This window comes from Homalodisca vitripennis, chromosome 3, assembly GCF_021130785.1.
Source record: "Homalodisca vitripennis isolate AUS2020 chromosome 3, UT_GWSS_2.1, whole genome shotgun sequence".
Lineage (NCBI taxonomy): Eukaryota > Metazoa > Arthropoda > Insecta > Hemiptera > Cicadellidae > Homalodisca > Homalodisca vitripennis.
The window spans coordinates 58,499,434-58,518,916 of record NC_060209.1 but is presented as its reverse complement, the minus strand read 5'-3'; the positions used below and the strand labels follow the sequence as shown (position 1 = coordinate 58,518,916).

The window sequence follows — 19,483 nt, the reverse complement described above, 5'->3', positions numbered from 1 at the left end:
TTACAATGATTTGAAAATCTCCTTTATAATAGTGTACATTGTTGTAATAGTTTTGTTTCTGTAACGAACTAGCATGATTCACGTGTAGAAGACCGTGTTGACATAAGTGAACTATGTTTAGTTAATTTATACTTTCTAACCTTTTACCGATAATTAACTTTCAGTTAAAGTAGCGGTGAACATATACAACTAATCAAATAATTTCAATTAAAACATTTGAATTACAAATAATGTACATTTTGTAAACAACGATAGGTTAACCTATAAAATTATAATTTTGTCACGTTTATCAAACAAATGTACTTTTATAGATTTAGTCGTTATACTTGCCGTTATACTCAATTAAAGAGAATGAAACCAGACCAATGGTTTAAAATTCACGTTAGAATGTGATTCCTACATTTACCACGTTCACTTGAATCCTCTCAGGGATTGAGTAACAGTTTTATTAGTAGAGTCAGTGTTAAGTTAATACAGCAATATAAGTTTGTCTTCTCAAAATCTAGGCAATCTACAGGAACTAAAAAAAAAGAATTGGCGTATAAGGTGGCCTAAATCTAACACAAACACATTTTCTTTTATTTATTTCAGAGGTGATTGTCCTTTACAATATTTTCTTGTCGGAAGTGAAGTGGTTCTGTGATTAATTTTGTGCAATCTAAGTGCAATGGGTGGAACTCACTCGACGCATGAACCATTGGATAAATCTACCAGTACGGCGTTCAAACGTCATGCCAGCTGTCGACACTCTAAGGTGAGTAGGCTTACATCGATTACGGTTCTTAATACGAGTTATTAGTTTTCGTGACTAATGGGGGAGTACTGGACGACACAATTCAAATGAGAATAAACTATGAAACCGCCTAGAGTAAGGAACGCAAAGCCACTCACTCCGTGGGACCCGATGGCCTTGGGGCCCAGGATCGACCCGTGGGGACCGGTCCCAGCCCGTACGATGACTTCGGCGCGACCTTCACTTTTGTCTTCGTCCTTTTGTTCCCCAGTACCTGCAGACTATATTTTCTAGGGTGATAAAAGGAGTTTCAGGGGTGCTTCTTAGCTAAAACAATATATGCCCTAAAAAGTAGTGAACACTTAGGACGATATCTTTGAACCTTCCTATTGACTTTTTCTTATAGTCTGTCATCTAACAACGTTGAGAGGTACATTTTTACTGTACATAACAACAAAAGGCTAGGTATCATACCAGTACAGCCGGAAAAATTATGATATGGTTTTTATTCTTTTTTAAACTTTAGAATTGTGATGTGTACATTTGTTATTAGGATCAGTGTGTTTGGACTTTACTAAAAAGAGGACAAATACTGAAATGTGGATTAACATCAACAAGTTCAACTTAGAAATTATTAGAATAAAGAGCATATTCGTGTTACGTGAAGAGTCTCAGACTTTGACAATCATTTGTGCAGCTTTAGGAATATTTGTATCAACTTTTACGAATGTCATTAATTTAATTTGCTCAGTATTACTCCGATAATTTTAGCATCGATGTCATATTTATACTGCTGACTGAGCCTCTCCTTGCAGTTTCAACTGCATATTTACGACCTATACACCGCTGTCTTTGTTTGATCTTAAAAATGGTGTTTTTTTAATGTAAAAAGTGTTTCACTTTGGTACATCTCCAATGTAGATCGATTGAATTCAGGTGATTTTGTTTGACTTATTTAGGATCATTGTGTGTGTTTACAATAGGAAATTAAGAAGTAGTGCCTAAAGGCCATTGGCAAGATCAGTACTACTACAGCTGTGATATGTTCTTGTGAATTTAAAACCTTGGAAGTTAAATCAAAGATTCATCAACATAGCTGTTAAAACCAAGACAAAATCTTGATCACTGTTATTTTCCATGCTGCACCAAGAATGAGCATTGCATTGGTCACCCTCTATTTCTCAATGGGACCTCTCTTATAATTCAACAGACCTACTTCTCAAAAGAGCGTGTAAAGAAATACTTCCGGCGAAGCCTTTTACAGGCGAAAGGCTTCTTCCTGTCCTTTACTCAAGGCTTTTATCTCACTTCTATCCCCCCTCCCCCGCCGTCGGTTTGTTTCACTTATTTCTTGACAATACTCGAGGAATGTCGGCGAAGTTTCGCCAGCTGCGGGGGACAACAATGGTAACCATGGTAACGACAGAACGAAGGACACCTGTGATGCAAGCCGTGAGAATACCGCGGTGCCGGAGACCAGGTAGTCTCTGTGACCCCTCGTGGAGGGGGGGAGGGAGAGTGAACGGAACAGCTGCTCTTCTCCCTCGGTGTGCCAGGGCACTGTACATCTGTCGCAATGCAAACGCAATAAACCACCTATGCGTGCAGTTGGAAACATTCCCCTACTGGTTCTAAATTTATCTGTACACTCTTCTAAAAATATTATTTTATAATGAGACTGCCCACTTGCCTTACTTATTCTGATAGGACTATTCACGGATCTCTTTTGTTGATCAAATATCAACATTGCCCAAAGTCGCCAAATATAATCAAAATCTTGTATTTTTTTGTACCATAGATAAAAGAGTATTGAACTTTAGTCCATTTCAAATTGTTCAAACAGATAAATATTCTTTAAATAAACGCACACAAGCTATCTATCTCAGGCAGTTGATAATTGGCCTGCCGAGCATTGTTCAGTGTTTACGTATTGGAGCCATGGTCGAGTTAGCAATATATAGTCCTGTTCTGATAGATCGCTTTGCTACTAAACATTTAAAAAGTTAAAACCGTTTGGATGAGAGGTACTTACGAACATGGTTACTGATAAATTGCATAAATCTTCTTAGAACTGTTTGTACTCTTTGTGTGTAGGCTAATGTTTTTTGAAAATGAAAATTATGAGAATATAATTCACTAAGAAAAAAGGTAATACATAATTAATGAATCAACTGTAAAATTTGTTAAACAATATGGCTGCAGTGTAGGACATAATGGGCTGATGACAGATCCTGTAGTATACAAATAACCTTTTACCTTGTAACTTGTAGTTCTGTCTAGAATTACAATCCATAACCAATAACACTACAAAAATGTATTTTACATGCTAACACCCATAATTTAATAGTTCATATCAACATAGAAATAGTTGCTGAACGATCTACTGTTGATTTAAGTCTTTAGCAGGACAAATTTGAATTATTAATTCACAGTAAGCTATCTTAAAGATATGTTCACTTCCCTGTCCTGTTAGTATATTATTTGTTGTATTATCCTTTAAGATACTATGTAATTTTCTAATGATAACAATAACTGGAGTTAGGGTAAGGTAACAATGGGTAGCAAATACACTACGTAACAAATACAGTACTGTGAACAACGCGAATGATAGATGCAAAGAAATTGGAAGTGTATGGCATAAGGCATAATAATAGTAATATAACTACAAAATAATTAAACAACATTCACAGTAGTAACAGAATGCAAAAAGGCATATTATTTAAAAAGAATTAAACATCAACATTAACAATAGTAATAGAATGCAAAAAGGCATATCATTTATTACACAAGCAAGAGGCTTATAGCAAAAAAAAATGTTTATTGTTAGAAGACGTCATAGCTGCAGATGGATTTTCAGTTATGTGACCTCTAGTGATTAAAGCAAGAACGAAGGAGAATTCTCTGGCACTACAGTGGTGAAAGAAAAGATTTCTCTCTTTCTAAAGTTAAAGAGTTTAGGTTTAGTCTAACTAGTATATTCGTCTGTAGTGTCACTCCATACGTTTTAAAACGTAAAATGTGTCAATAATCAATATAATTTGTTATGTGATTCTATCATCCAATATATGTACATGTAACGAGCTACACTTAATCACATATGAGGCAAGAGAGGTACGCGTAGATCTACGTCGGGATTACCTTTTCCTGTGGATTTGGATGTTCACAGAAGGGAGTCAGTGTCCTCAGGAATTACAAAATTGACTTGCCCCTGTACGTATACTGTGGCACAACTTTAAAATAATTATGTTTAGTTTCGTTCTAAATAGGAATACCTATAGATAAACCGTTATGTTAAGCAAAATAAAAACATTCAGGCAATTACTTTTTAAAATTTGACACGGAACAGTCGTACCAGTGTTTTCAACATGATTAATATGGAAGAATATATTTTTCTGCTGTTGAAATTGTACACCGCGCAATGGGCTACAATATATAAAACAACCTTGTCCATGGGCTGATATGATAATGATTATCGTGGCTCCCCGCCTACTTACCGACACTGTTAATGAGGTGTATTAACATTTACGTACCCATATTTAATATGACTTACAGCTGCGCATAACTCTTGTAATAATACATAGAATTCTTGATAGTTTACTATCCGTGGGTTTAACTAATAGGCGTACTCTAAAAGGATAGTTTTTACTACGGTAACTGTACGTTTCTCACGATTTAACAATAATTCACAACTTATGAATCCTGGTTGAAGTCCCAGCGTAAATTTAAATGACTATTTTATTGTTTAGCTGACATATTGGAAGTGTGTGATTCTTGAATATAGGGAAACTAGCGTTGTTATAGTTGTATTGTACTCGCATAGTTGTGTTGCAGATAAAAACAAAAAAAAGTTAAAATAAATACCGAGACGTAGATTAACACATTTTAATTTAAAATCACTCAAATTTATATCTTTTATTTGAGTTATAACTCCTTGCAATGTAGATAATACAATTAAATCATAAAAATATTTTCAAAAGAATCACTTTTTAAATCAGAACTGGTCGATAAATGATCGATCTGTTATGGGTTCGGGCTCGCCATTAAATCCCTAAGTTAGGCTATAGTAATTAATTTTTCTCTTCAAGTGGAGATTAAGAAATAATGTAGCCATGACGATTTTGTAGGTTGCAAATATTTTTGATGAGTCATATATTAAACTCTGTTTGCTTGCACAACAATGGCAGACAACCAAACAAAGAAATTATCACCGTAACACTTAACTGAATCAACTCAGTTGATGTTTCGTTGTTGACAGTTAGTTAGTGATTTGGAAAAAAAAAACAATGGAGGATCGTTATGTACAGGTTCCACTATTATATGTTACAAAAACTCTGCAACTCTGTTGTTACACCAATGAACAATAGGACAGGCCCTAGTTATCATCCCTGTGAACTCCCATTGTCAACAAAAAACTTTAAACAAAGAAAGATTGTTTGTTTTGTGCTTACCACACCGGTAATATTAATGTAAGTACAATGTCACTGTTTCAACTACGACTAAGTAAGTTGTTGAAAACAACTACGTTTTCTTAACAATACATTCTCAGTAACCTGATATTTGATCCTCTTTGGAATATTAGGTATATTACGAAGAAATCAGAAGTAAATTACAGTTAAATCGTATTGCGTATGCAAATCTAAACAAATTCAACGCTAGTATTGTGGTTTCTCGTCACATAACACTGGCACATATCCACAACAAGCCTTATATCGTGAGTAGACAAATAACTGCGTAACTTTATATAAGCTCTCGTATGTCTACAAAGAGGTGGTAAACTATGCATTTTTGTGGAAATAGATGTTCTATTCACTTTTTACTATAAGTAAATTACATATTCGGTGTAAGAGTTCTGGAGCTCCCTGTATTGAGTTCGGTAGTGTGGCACGATGCGGTGTTTGTTGATAATACAAACAATACTGATAAGAAATATCGCCGTCTGAATGGGTCAACTGTTAGTGTGACCTCTGCCATCAAGATTAGGTTGTGGTGACCCGGCCACTGTCTGTCGCGCGACTGTGATAAGTCCGATCAGATAAGTATTATACAGAGCCCGCCTCACTTTTGTGTGTATACGTCATCAATGTAACGGTTTTTGCTGTTTCAAAATGGAAATAATATAGGCCTACAAATAAAGTTAACTTGAATTAGTTTCTATTTGTACTAACCACGTGTTAAATTGTACTTCCTCCCTTAGAGTTAAAAGCCTATGTAGGAAAAGGTATTATGATGGTATAAAACAAAAATTTAATGTTACAGCAGCAATATAATTTTTTGGACTCAAATCCAAGATTTTCTTTATGAAAATGTACGTCCGTACGTGTTGACAATTTGTTGTACGTACGGTATGTCGCACGGTAGCTCCCAGGGTTTTACCTGGTACAATGTCTTCCTAGACGTTCTGCATACATGTCTTTTCTGGCAAAACCTGAGTTGGGTTACCATATAAGACTTGCTTCTTTACTCTCTAAAGGTTTTTAGACAGTACTCCCTGTCGTACAGATAGATGTCTTGTGTCAATAAAATTAATGTGTAATATCTAGAGTAACTTTATTGTAGTGGGAGGAGTTAGAATGGGTTTAGTGTGATTTGCTATTAATTCTCCTAAGTATATTGCATCATCTGAAGATGTGTTTTTCTTACTAATTGATCGAAGATTTTCAGGTAAAAGAAATGTGTACACACTTCTGTAAGTTAAATATGCTATTAGAATATTATTTGGAAAGAAATGTTAGGAAGGGAAATTTATAAATCAGTGGTTCCAACAAGAAACGGGAAATTCTATAACTATAATGTCGGGAAATTGGGACCATCAAACCTATTCTAGATTCGCCCGTGCTTTGGAGACGTAATTTGTCCTTTAGGATCTGGGGTGATGTTCTCTTCAAACATGTCTCGTTATCCTCTACCCTTAGACTCGATGACGTCATTCTACCTAGATAGTGCAATGTAGTTTTAGTATACGTTGTACCTCCTGTAGTCTATATAGTTTTTGATCCATGTCGCTATCCTGAAAGTCTTTGATTAATTAGTAGCAGGCCTTCAATTTTCACAAGTAAAAAGTTCCATGCCTAGCCAAATTTCCACCCATTACAGAAGATAGCTAGCACAAACTTCAAATCTTTGAAATTTATAGAAGTTTGATCTGGGCTAACATTTAGTGTATTTGCTGCAAAAAATCATCCGCATTTTCTGAACCCGTGTAAGTTTTAATGTATAAATATTTTTGGAAAACAATTTGAAATGTTATAAATAGCGTACTATTACGTGTAATTATTGGTCTGAAAAGCATATTTTTAAAAGAATAACGAGATTGAACAACATTTTACTATTTCAATCCTATCAAGTGATAACCAATTGTATAAGCCAAATCCAAATAAATGTCTGATTTTGATTTCATCGAAACCTTCGAAACACAAAAGATGACTGATGCCAGAACTTATAGTTTTTAATCGCCGAAATGCAACTTTTATCATTTGGAGATACAAACTTTGTCACAATTGGCAAAGTATTCATTATTACTGTGGATAAATGAACTGAAACGGTAGTTCTATACTCTGTTCAGTTAGCAAATGATAGTTGATACACGAAAGCATAGGGTACTTAGTGCCATGAGTGTTTCCTAACCAGCTGGCCTCCTTTATGGTGTAGGCTATAGACACGGTGTAAGCATAGAGTAACAACATATTACGACATGTTATATCATATAATATTGTTACTCCATGGTACGACTTCTGACTATGAACTATTTATTACTAGTACTGAATGAATTGGTTTTATTTTATAATTTGAATATTTAGCTTCACCTCATCATGTCTTGAATTGCATTACGTTACATAGTTATATTAAAACGTGTTTCAATATTAGAGTTTTTAATTCGTTTTATGGTTTTGAATGGACTGATAATTTGCTTGATGGTTAAAATTTGATGGTAACACTCGCCTTATGGTAATTACCATGGGTATGTAACGATTAAATTGAATGCATACAGCAAATTGAATGCATACAGCGTACACTACAGTTAAATACAAACTTTTACCCACGACTATGTTGTGCACTAGTTTTTGGTAAAGTGTGGAGTCAATATTTTTGGAAATACATAATGATAAGGCAAATTTACAAGAATAACATAGGTACCTTAGTCTGGTAAACAAATGAGTAAATTGTCACAGTTTGGAACTGTTTCTTAGTCAGTAACTGTAAGCCAGTTTATTTCGAGTGAGTCTAGCAATACATGTAGGTCTATAGGAATTAAATTTTAATTGAAGATAACCGTCTTGTTTGATGCTATTAGAACATTTCGTCTTCATAAGAATTAGATTCAAATTGAGTGCGATGATGTAGTTGTGTGGGCGGCATAGGATTTATTTATATGTGATCGAAATAATGTTAAAATATCTCTAATAAATAAACTGCTTTCGAGTGATTACTTAGTAGCAGTTCTTTTAAATTGTGAATTATGTAGTATTTTTTTCCTGTAAAGGCATTATCGTAGTAACAGGGTTGGTTGATCCAACTTTGAAAAATTATGTCGTAACTTCTATTCGAAGTTTTTTTATTTCATTTATATAATAAGGTTAGATGGTAATAATTATTTTATAACATACAACTATTCGTGAGTTGAAATGAAACAACGCTAGGAAGTCCCGAATAATAGAGGATGCGCTAGTAAAGCATCCTTCCTCGTAGCCTCCGTGGCGCAATCGGCTAGCGCGTTCGGCTGTTAACCGAAAGGTTGGTGGTTCGAGCCCACCCGGGGGCGATATCTTTTTGCATCTAATTTACAGTATTTTAAAAGGACCAAAAATATGAATGAGTTGTTAATGTGGGTAAACTTGTAAATTAATAATATTTTAGCAACAAAATAAAAGTTGTAATTAAGATTTTAAATTAATTTGATTGATTATAAATCAAATTCAAAGAGTAAATAATTTTTATGATGTTGAAATTGTAATATTTAATTTACAAGAAAATAAATGTATATTTTTTTACTTACTTCCCTAAATTTGGTTTATTTTTATTATATATATACTGTATAGTCTACACACATATACAATTTAAAGGTATTCTCTTAGACTTGTGTTTTCATCCAGAGCGGGTTTTGAGAGAATAATGATTTATTTCAGAGATTTGCTTTGTTATGATATGGTATGTTATGTATCTATTTATTTATTTATTCTCTATTTATTTCATTGTTCAAAGTAACAGGTTGTACAAAATAATTTTTATTGCCCTTGAATAATATTTGTGTTAATTATTATTAATTATGTTTTGAATAATTTTACAATATTGTGGACGTGTTAAATTCGTTTTTTCATGTACAATGCTAAAAGCCTGATTGGCCAACAATGCTTGCCAATCATTGCTTGCTTATTTCATATAATTATTAAATATGAGAATTAAAGCCATTTCATATGAGAATTAAATATGAAAATATGATAAATTAAATATATAACATTTATACATTTTTGCTTTAATTTGAATATAAAGTTGTGTAATAAAAATGGTTCATAACTACAAAATACACGTGTTTTAGAACATTTTAATATGGTTTGCGTAAACTTTAAATTTAATTTTATGCGAATATTTTACGAATGTCCGTGTCCGGTTTCGTATTTAATTGGAAGGGTGAGACTGCCACCCGGTTAGCTAATTCAGTCCTAGGAATGCCGCCACAGAACCGGTTCCCTGTCTGTATCTTGTAGTTCGCGCCATGCCGCGCAGCGTGCGTCTGTTTCACGTGGAGAAAGTTCGCATACATTAGTCTACGACCTCAATCTTTGGCCCTTTACACATACACAATTGAGGAATTTCATACATAGATGTGGGGAAAAGTGCGTCATATTGCGGCCCACAATATTGATCAATGAGCATATGATAGATGTGTGGGATGTAAAGGTGGACAGACGCTGCCGCTCACTGGCTGCCGATTGACGCAACGGATTGAATATTTTAGATGTACTGCAGGCTTGAAATTTGTTTTACTAATATTTAACTTAAGATCTATACTGATATAACGGTATTTGTCGCGTTCCAACAACGCGGGCTTAACACAATTCGGGTAAATATCATGCTCTTATACAACTCTATTATTGAAGTGTATTGTCTCTACGTTCTAAAGGAATGGAAAATGTAAGTATAGATCGGATGAGTTAGTATGTACTATTTGATATATCGGCAATTTCGGTCGAACACGGTGTCCACAACATCTTACAAGTACCTGATTTTTACACTGTATATGGTAAAATAATTTTGAGTAATAATTTTATTTTTGAAAGGTTTTTTATTATATAAAAGAGCAATTTCGAAACCGACTCAATAAGATAGAAGGCATATTTATTTTAAATTCATACATTAACTAGCTATATTGTCAAAATAAAAATTATTAATAAAGCTTTTATCTAAAAAGTAATGTAAAACTTGTTAAGAATTAAGAACAAAAACGTTTATCCATATGCAAATTAAGCAGCATTAACCCAATTAGAAGTAAACTCTTACTTAATGTACATAGTAATGGCTGCTTACACCAAACAGGTGTGAACTTCAGTAACAAATATTTTTTTAATGGCTGTTTTACCATTTACGTCCCATTTGAAATTTTGCTTATATGTATATCTATTCTTATCAGTTATAGTGTCAATAGCATATATTATTTCAAAACCAAGTAAGGGGACGCATTTTGGAGTTTTCAAAAACCCTTCTTTGGGAGGATTTAAAAAATTCAAAATGTACAACATAATCGAAATACGTCAAATGAAAAAGAATTTCAAATTGAAAGGAATGCCACAAATTTGAACCCTTTAGCTTTAATAGTTTGTTTAGCTACGTTGTTTAGAATATACTTAGACATGTCTGAAAACTGCCTTTTTGTGGTGTTTTAAAAATCCTCTCACTAAAAAACTAATTGGTAAAAAAATGTAAACTTTTGAATTTTAATTAGTGCTTTTAGGTAAAACTTTCATACAACAAATCCTGAAAATTTGAGAGGTCCAGGCCCAAATTCTTTTTTTATTGACTTGATTTCAAGTGGAATGACCCTATGGTAATTTTTTATAATTTTTACATAATATATTTATATATATATATATAATTTATAAAATTCAACGTTTATATATTAGTACAAATATTTTTTTATTTATTCAAATTAAATGTATATTAGTACAAATGAGGAGGGTTACGATTAATGTGGGTGTATGCTGTTTACTTTTATTTAATAAGGCCAGATTAATTTATAGAACCTTTATGAAGCAGTTTTGGAATTCTCCTCTTATTGTCCTCTTTGTAACTTTATTGTCCGAAAATGCCATCTGGAGTTTTCTGTGCCTGCCTAAAAACATTTCACGAACAAACACGAAATACTTGATAACTTTCACTACTTATGGATAATAGTTGTGTTAATTTTTAATAAATATTTGTTAAGTAATTTTACTATAAATCCCCGGGACCATTATTATCGTCCATTTTTGATTGGCGATTATTATTTAGGAACGATTTTGTGAAGATAAACATAAACGTTACATCTGAGATCAGAAAAAACCTTAGTAACCCATTAATTACCTCTATTTGGGTACCGACTGTTTAAAAAGTAGTATGGGTGTGTCTCAACATCGAAAAGGTTTCATTATTCTGTACATGTTGGCGGGTCGGGGAAACAGTTTGACAACTCTAAATCGTGCCATGACTGCGGCGTAGCGATGGGGGGGGTGATTGTCGTGGTGTGGGAGTGGGGTGCATGTTGCCGCCGGCTCTGAGCTACACACGGTTTATAACTTCCAATGTTAATAAAACTTCCATAAAAACGTGTTCCACAGTCATTTAAATGTCCATCAAAATACGAGTGTGTAGTTCATCCCCGAACACTCTCCATCTTTTGTCAACGTGAGATTCAATTTGAACTCACCGTGTGTAGTAACAGCGTAATGACGTACTTAATGTTGACTATCGGGTTAATCTATGTTGTGGGTGCCAATAACTAAAGCGAATTTTGACCTTCAAAAGTCACACATTTATTTTTGACCTTCAACAGGTACACAGGGGTCTACTAGACCCAATTTAAAACACGCTTAAATATATATATATATATATATATATATATATATATATATATATATATATATATATATTTGCATTTATATAAGTTTTGTTTGTTTTCCTAGACTATTGGTGTGTGTGAGCTGTAATATATTGGTAAAAACAATAAAAATAACAATTATACATTTTTCTCGCAAAATGCTGTAATATTTAGGGGGAAATGAGTATAGCCATATTTGTGAGTTCTTTGAAAGTTTTAGATGCAAAAATATTGGGTAGTTAACGCTTTATTATATGTAGAAACAATATATGTTTGTATGTATGTATTTTAATCGCAATTATGATTCATCTTACAAAAAAACCAGAAACATAGGCGAAATTTAACCGTAAAAATATAGGGTGAAAAAAATCATAACACTGTGTGGGGGGGGGGGGGGGTGGGGGGGGGGGGGGGTGGGGGGGGGGGGGGGTGGGGGGGGGGGGGGGTGGGGGGGGGGGGGGGTGGGGGGGGGGGGGGGTGAGGAGCACTAAAAAGTTTCTTATTTTATTATTAACTCACTCGAAATATTCTGGACATTAACACAATTTTGAACACACTGTTATTTTAACTAACAGAACATCAAACATTTATTAATCTAGTAGACGGTCTGGATTGTTTTAAACACATAAGTTATTCTATGCAATTGTATACATGCGCTGATAACGTACCATATTTGTAAATACAGTAGGTCTAATACAACATTAGACCCGTATATCACCCATATTTGTATTACACAGAGCTGAACATAAAAATAGTGTTTGTATTACATTGATATACTGACAAAATGGAAATCATCCTCTAAAACTGGACCACTTTAATTTTGGCCATTCTCTAAAACTGGACCACTTTGATTTTTCATCCTCTAAAACTGAACCACTTTTATTTTGGCCATCCTCTAAAACTGAACCACTTTGATTTTGGTCATCCTCTAAAACTGGACCACTTTAATTTTGGCCATTCTCCAAAACTGGAACTCTTTGATTTTCGTCATCCTCTAAAACTGAACCACTTTGATTTTGGCCATCCTCTAAAACTGGACCACTTTAATTTTGGCCATTCTCTAAAACTGAACCACTTTGAGTTTGGTCATCCTCTAAAACTGGACCACTTTGATTTTGGTCAACCTCTAAAACTGAACCACTTTGATTTTGGCCATCCTCTAAAATTGAACTCCTTTGATTTTAGCAATTCCCTAATATAGAGGATCGTTTTCAATTTTGGTCAATCTCTAACAGTGATCATATATCCTGTTTTGTCGAATACTGCCAAAGAAGTAGGGTACTAACCCGGGAGTGGGGGAGGTGCAGTGTCAAACAAAATGGACATTCGACAATTTGGTAGTTATTTTTACAGTGGCCCAAAATGTCGGCAACCGAAAAATGTCCCGATCCCAAAACTAATATTTATCACTAAATGTCATAAAATATCCAAGAAACCATAAAAAGGACTTGAGGGAGAGCAGGCAAGACGAGATAATCGACGATACACTAATGGAGTATTGTGACCCAAGAAGGTGGACAGTCCCCTGTATTGTTGTATTGTACGTACAGAGGCTGTTGTATTGTGCTGGTCTTAGTGAGACAAGGGGGAGGGCATAAATCGGTTTCCAATATCGTAATGTGCTAGGGCACGTTATGTAGCGCACTGCACAGCCACCTTGTTGAACACCTTATGTAATGATCTGGCACAGACCAGTGTTTGTACTATTAGTAACACTTAGTTACTCATTATCACCTTACTAAAACTTAAAGCTCCTACAAAGATGGCTACAGGAGTAATGCAGTAGAGTGTAATTCATTGCAGCAACTAAAACTGAAATTACGCGACACATTTCAACATACATTTTCAACGAGTAAAGAACATACGAATGTGACATCGCAACTTAACGGTGCTTTCAGTATTTCATACATGGATACATTATAACCCATCCATACTGTCATGTTAAAAATATTTTATTCATTCATCATATTATTAAGTTATAAAATCTTCTTATGTTATAGCCTACATAAACAGTGAAATGTTACTAACAAATAATAAATAAAACGATATTAAAACCACAAATATAAAATTGACAGTAGTTATTAACTATGGTCCTACGCAACTCTTCCCAGCAAATATACATCGCACACTGTACTATATATTATATATATATATATATATATATATATATATATATATATATATATATATAAACATCACAACAGTGATGTACGGGTACGGATAAGTTCATCACAAGGCGAAAATCATACATTTTACTTTTCACCCATCCCTATACCATAAATATACTTTTATCGAATCAAAATGTCAGTTTTATAAATCACAACATTATCATTACCATTTCATGACACTAAATTTAGTGCCTAAAATTTTAAATATTGATCAAAGATAGATTGATTAAGATAACTTTTTTTGCACTATAACACGAAATTAAGAAAATAATATTTATATAAGTTCAGAAATATTTTCTTTACAGCATCACGCTTCACATATTTAGTTCACCAGTTAACTTACATGTTACTGTAGGGAGGTGCAACGACAGTAGCACTGACCTGAAACAAAATAAGGAATTAATGCGAATTTATATAATACCTACATAGTATACATGAGCCTTAAATATATTTTTACGTAAGTCTGTAATAGAAGTCCCATAACAGATTAGATATCGGAAATTTCAATGCTGATTGGAATACTTTTTTATTAAGGTAGTTTAAGGGACCGAATCATAAGTTGCTTGAATACTCCCTTTCAGCTAAAAGACTGACAAGATAAACAATCTGATGTTAAGATATTGCGATATTTTCTCTACTCTTGAAAACAAATAAGAAGATTTAAGAATACATTATTCGCATATTTATATTGCGGATTTTGGTAAATAAAATGGAAATACTCTTGCGAGATGTAAATAAATATATGTCGCAAAAGTTCGTTTCCTAATTATTACCGGTTATTTTTTTTTGTATTTTTAAAATAATATGAGACACTAAGATTTTTAACATAACAACACATGATATCTTCTAATAATTTTACATATACTTTTTAATATATTTTACATTTCATACAATGATCACTGACTTCTACACATTAAAGTCATAAATATTTATACATTTTCCTTATTACCGTTTAGATTAGTTCCTATAATTTGGTCAGTATCTTTTTTACTACAATCTTGTATTTCCGAAATAAGTACTTTATTTCCATTATCATTATATTCTAAAAATGAAATTATGTGTTTATGAAAACTGAAATAAGAAATAACAATTCTGGATAAAATCTTTCTAAACGTCTTGTAAACACAGCATCTATTGTTGTTCCATATCTCGTTGTTCTTATGTTTTGTATTGTTTGACATTGTTTTATATCAGTGATTCATGAGCTATTTGTATACAAGATTTTACTTTTCCTCCTGGGAAAAGAAATATCGCAGTATAATGATTTGTATCGGACTAGAGGCTTCACCTATCATCCCAAAACATCCCACTTGCATAGTATATTGTGATACTGTTTCTACAAGCCAGGACCAGCAGTCAGCGATGTCTAACAGGATGTGTTGAACTGAAGAGGAATATCAAACACCACCATAGCTAGTTATAGACCAGAGTCCCGTCATCCCAAAACATCACGATTGCATAGTATATTGCAAGAAACAAGCCAGGACCAGCAGTCAGCGATGTCTAACAGGATGTGTTGAACTGAAGAGGAATATCAAACAGCACCATAGCTAGTTATAGACCAGAGTCCCGTCATCCCAAAACATCACGATTGCATAGTATATTGCAAGAAACAAGCCAGGACCAGCAGTCAGCGATGTCTAACAGGATGTGTTGAACTGAAGAGGAATATCAAACAGCACCATAGCTAGTTATAGACCAGGGCATAGCCACAGGAACAAGCTAACAGAGAACGTGACGAGCACGCGGATTGTGCCGGTGCGGTCGATGAATCTGCTATTGGGATCCGGACCTGGCATTTACATATTCAGTAAGTCTTCTTAGTAGTAGCCTCTTCTCAGGATCATGAAGATCGAATCTTGCTCTCTGTTTAATCTAACTGATTCCAGTCGAAGCACAAATTCTCTTTATCCGCTGTACTTAATTTTCTAAGTCATAGAATCTATCTAAAGATCTACAGATACAAAACGTAAAGATACAAATATTAGATTATTATCAGGTTTAACGTGTTAAGCTGATTGATTATAATATTATTTGACAATACAGCTCCTTCTGAAATGACACATTTCTTACTATTTTTATAAACATGAACATCTTTTGGAATTCGACGGAAACCATATAGCCTACCGGTTTCTACACATTCAACCGAGTGAAAATTCACATACGATGGTCACGTTAAGCACCTACCATTTGTCACCACAGAACCCTTAGAAATAGACAGAGTTCCTGGTGTTGTGCATTCATTTCCATTAGCCAAGACACGCTTACTGAATGGACTCAGCCTTAGAACCGTTGTTCGGTGTAAAACGCACGAAAAAGGTATTGTCTATTGTCTACTTCTCTTATTTATTATCACAAACGAATATTGTCTGTGCCTACCAATCCTACAGACGACTAATTTGTATCGGATACCACATGAGGTGTATGGTATGTGAAGTGAGCTGTTACTAGGGGAGGGGGGAGCACCAAATTGCCCTGAGTGGTAGGCATACACCAGGCCGGAAGATAAACAAGGATGTTGACGGTAAACACCCGACCGTGATTGTATTATGTCACAGACGCTGCGCTCCCCTGACACTGTTACCGAGTCCAATATTCGGCTTATTACTCCTATAATCTTACTGTATTACTCTAACTGTATCAGGTGGCCGGAGTTGTCAACAACAGTGTACTTACTCAATAGCCTCGATAATCGTCCTTCAAGAGGAAAGTTCGACAGAGGAGTGTCTCATTAGAAAGAAACCGATCGCCAGCCAAGCAAGTTTTAGTGGAGATCGCAATGCAAGGGTATCGATGGAGTTTAAAATATCAGACGGTAATATTTGCCTCTAATCTTGTGTTAGGAAAAATATCCTTTAACCAAGATATCTTCTTTTTCAGTGTTTAATGAGATATATATTTTAAAAGAACAACTACTTTGTTGGTAAGTTATTCTTGGTGAGTTAATAGCCATATTTTTATTTGTTAACTTTTCTTTATTTGTGTCCTTTATCTATTTTCGGAGTTATACACCTGAATTACAATGAGATACCAGTGTAGTATTTCAGTTATTGTAACCAATTGGCAAGTATTTGTTATCTCTAATATCACCTATCGTCAATAATAAATACACACCTTACAAAATACATGCTTATTCCCTAATTCAAACTGAGGACTTTTTATTTCTAAAATCCAAGTTAGCGAAATAAGTCAAAGTCAAATATAAGCATATTCCAACATCTTTTGATCCACTAAATGTTACACCAAAACTACATGTTAATCAAACTTATTTTTGATTACTTCCTTAGCTTGCTGAAAACCAACTGCCAGAGCTACAAGAAGTTCAATAGACCACTCGTGTGGAACTTAGTAAACATTGAACGAATTAATTATGAAATAAAACAATCAGTGATAAGTCTTGAGTTAATTGTTATGAAAGGTGTGGCATTACTACAATGACAAGATTCGTAGTTAATCTTAATTTAACTTAATCTTAACGCAAAGTGCATCGCATTAAGTTAACTCAGAATTCACCGCTACACAAGGAGCGTAACTGTGGACAGATTTATGATAAGTACCCCGACCCTTTGTTGTGAGTGCCGGTAAAGTTATGTACATGTAGAGCGGGTTGGCAGGGACCTGTTAATTCTCGTGAGTACTGAGTTATCAACAACTCCGTAAATCACGTACAAAAGATAAATCAACCAATTTGGCTGATTGACTTTAAATCTAGAATAATAAAGCATAGCAGTTCAGTGAGACACCGCAGAAATGAGGAGTTGTTAAAAAGTCAAGCCACACTCAAGAAGATACAATCCACTGTAAAGAGGTAATACAATAAAAGTGATCAAGTTTTAACGGGATAGCGGCCGAAGAGCCAGGTAGTCACCTCGCACGCACGCACCCCCACACTCACGAGCGCAGAGGGGTTGGGGTCAGCCAAGCAACTGTCGTTTTCCGTCTTGTGTTATTCAGTGATATCGTAGATTCAAAAGCACTAACGGTGACTGTGTGGATGGGGAGGTGCACTATATAACTAAAGGCGGAAATGCGACCGTTACTAAACCCCGGCACTTGTGAACGTGTAACCTGGTCCATACACAACCGAGTATGGTAACGAAGATGCAGCATTTATCAGAAGACATTTGACAGAAGAATAAATATTACACCTCTCACGATCAGCATTTCTCCGAGAATAGTAGAAAGCAGTTGTTCCATGGTCCGTTAAATCCAACTAAATAATGAGTTTGGAAACAACGGTACAAGTTTTCAAAACTATCGTTGGAATACAAACAAACAACACACTTCTTGTTATGTTGTCACAGTCCAATTGTTGGATGTAATGTGTGAGCTCAGTCAGTGCTTTGCGTACCCACAGTATTGAGATAACCAGTCAGTGACTAGTACTGTTTCAAACAAAATAATGTAAAAGCCAAAACGTGGTATTTTTATCGCACAATAACTTGAGTGAGATTCTGACGACTCAAACACTTCAGATGGTTTCAAGTTTGGACCAAAGCTCTGAGGATCGCTCCATAGGTCCTTAAGCGAGCACGCCTGGGAGTGCGATGAGGTTTGTAATAAAACATGGTGTTGTCGGATGTTCATGTCTCCATAGCTTCAAAAGGCCTGTTTGCTCTCTACTCCAGACCTATTGTGTGAGCGGGGGCGTCAGTGCCGTGGCGCTCCAGGCCATGTTTGGCCGCTCGTCGCCCACACTAGTCATCTCTCTTTCCGCTTGACAGTCTTCACGACGTGCCAGGATTGCTGTCCGCCTGTCTGAGCGCACGATGTCTCGAGAAATATTGTCTGCACGTTTAAAGTGTTGTATGATACTTCAATTTTTATACGAGAATGAGTTCTTCGTGTTCCATTGGCCGGATTTGTCTGAGTGTCACTAAAGTCTGTCACTCAGTAAGCTGACAAATGTTGTCTTAAGGCTAGGGTTGTAACATAATTTCTTTTCCGCCTATTCCTAAGACATCTCAAGAATGAATACAACAAAAATGAAAATTTAGGTGCAACTTACGCGACGTGTGGTCTGGTATACTTCTACCTTGAAATTAACAGGTTATTTGTATCTATTAATAACATGATAATGTTTCGATAACATTATCTAAAACGGACCACGTCCAATGTTTATATTTACAGGCACATATAAAGAAACGGGATTAAAAAATTATTCTCCAATACTAAAACACTACTACACACTGAAAGAAATTTTGACTCTACGCCTTAATCCGCGAACTGAACATTAAACAAGATCGTTCAGTAAGTGCACCTGATCTGTAATGCGAGTACTGCACGCATACACAAATAAATTTCTCTCTCAATCTATATTTAATGATAAGTATAATGATTGATGTTACAATATTTCAAAGAAAAAACACTCACACAGCCATACACTCAGGAAGGAGTGTGATATTAATTTCGAGATGTAATACACGTAAGTTAATTATTGTGTTGCGCACGCGCATGCGCACACCGGGTAGAGACGGGAGAGCTTGACTAATGAACCCATCCCAGAGCGACACT

General features: G+C 34.8%; 1 protein-coding gene and 1 non-coding gene across 6 annotated transcripts in view; both read left to right on the top strand.

Moving 5' to 3' along the window:
• LOC124356939 (protein numb) overlaps positions 1-19,483 on the top strand; it is a 204,338-nt gene that overhangs the window by 88,070 nt on the left and 96,785 nt on the right. For 4 of the 5 annotated variants that reach the window (XM_046808252.1, XM_046808250.1, XM_046808251.1 and 1 more), the window contains exon 2: positions 592-754. The exons of the other annotated variant lie outside the window; for it this stretch is intronic. In XM_046808252.1, coding sequence (XP_046664208.1) covers positions 668-754 — 87 coding nt within the window. In that variant the 5' untranslated portion in view covers positions 592-667. The remainder of the gene's footprint in view (positions 1-591; positions 755-19,483) is intronic. 5 annotated transcript variants of the gene reach the window in all.
• On the top strand, positions 8,419-8,492 carry Trnan-guu. The gene has a single exon. It is a non-coding gene; the product is annotated as a tRNA-Asn (tRNA).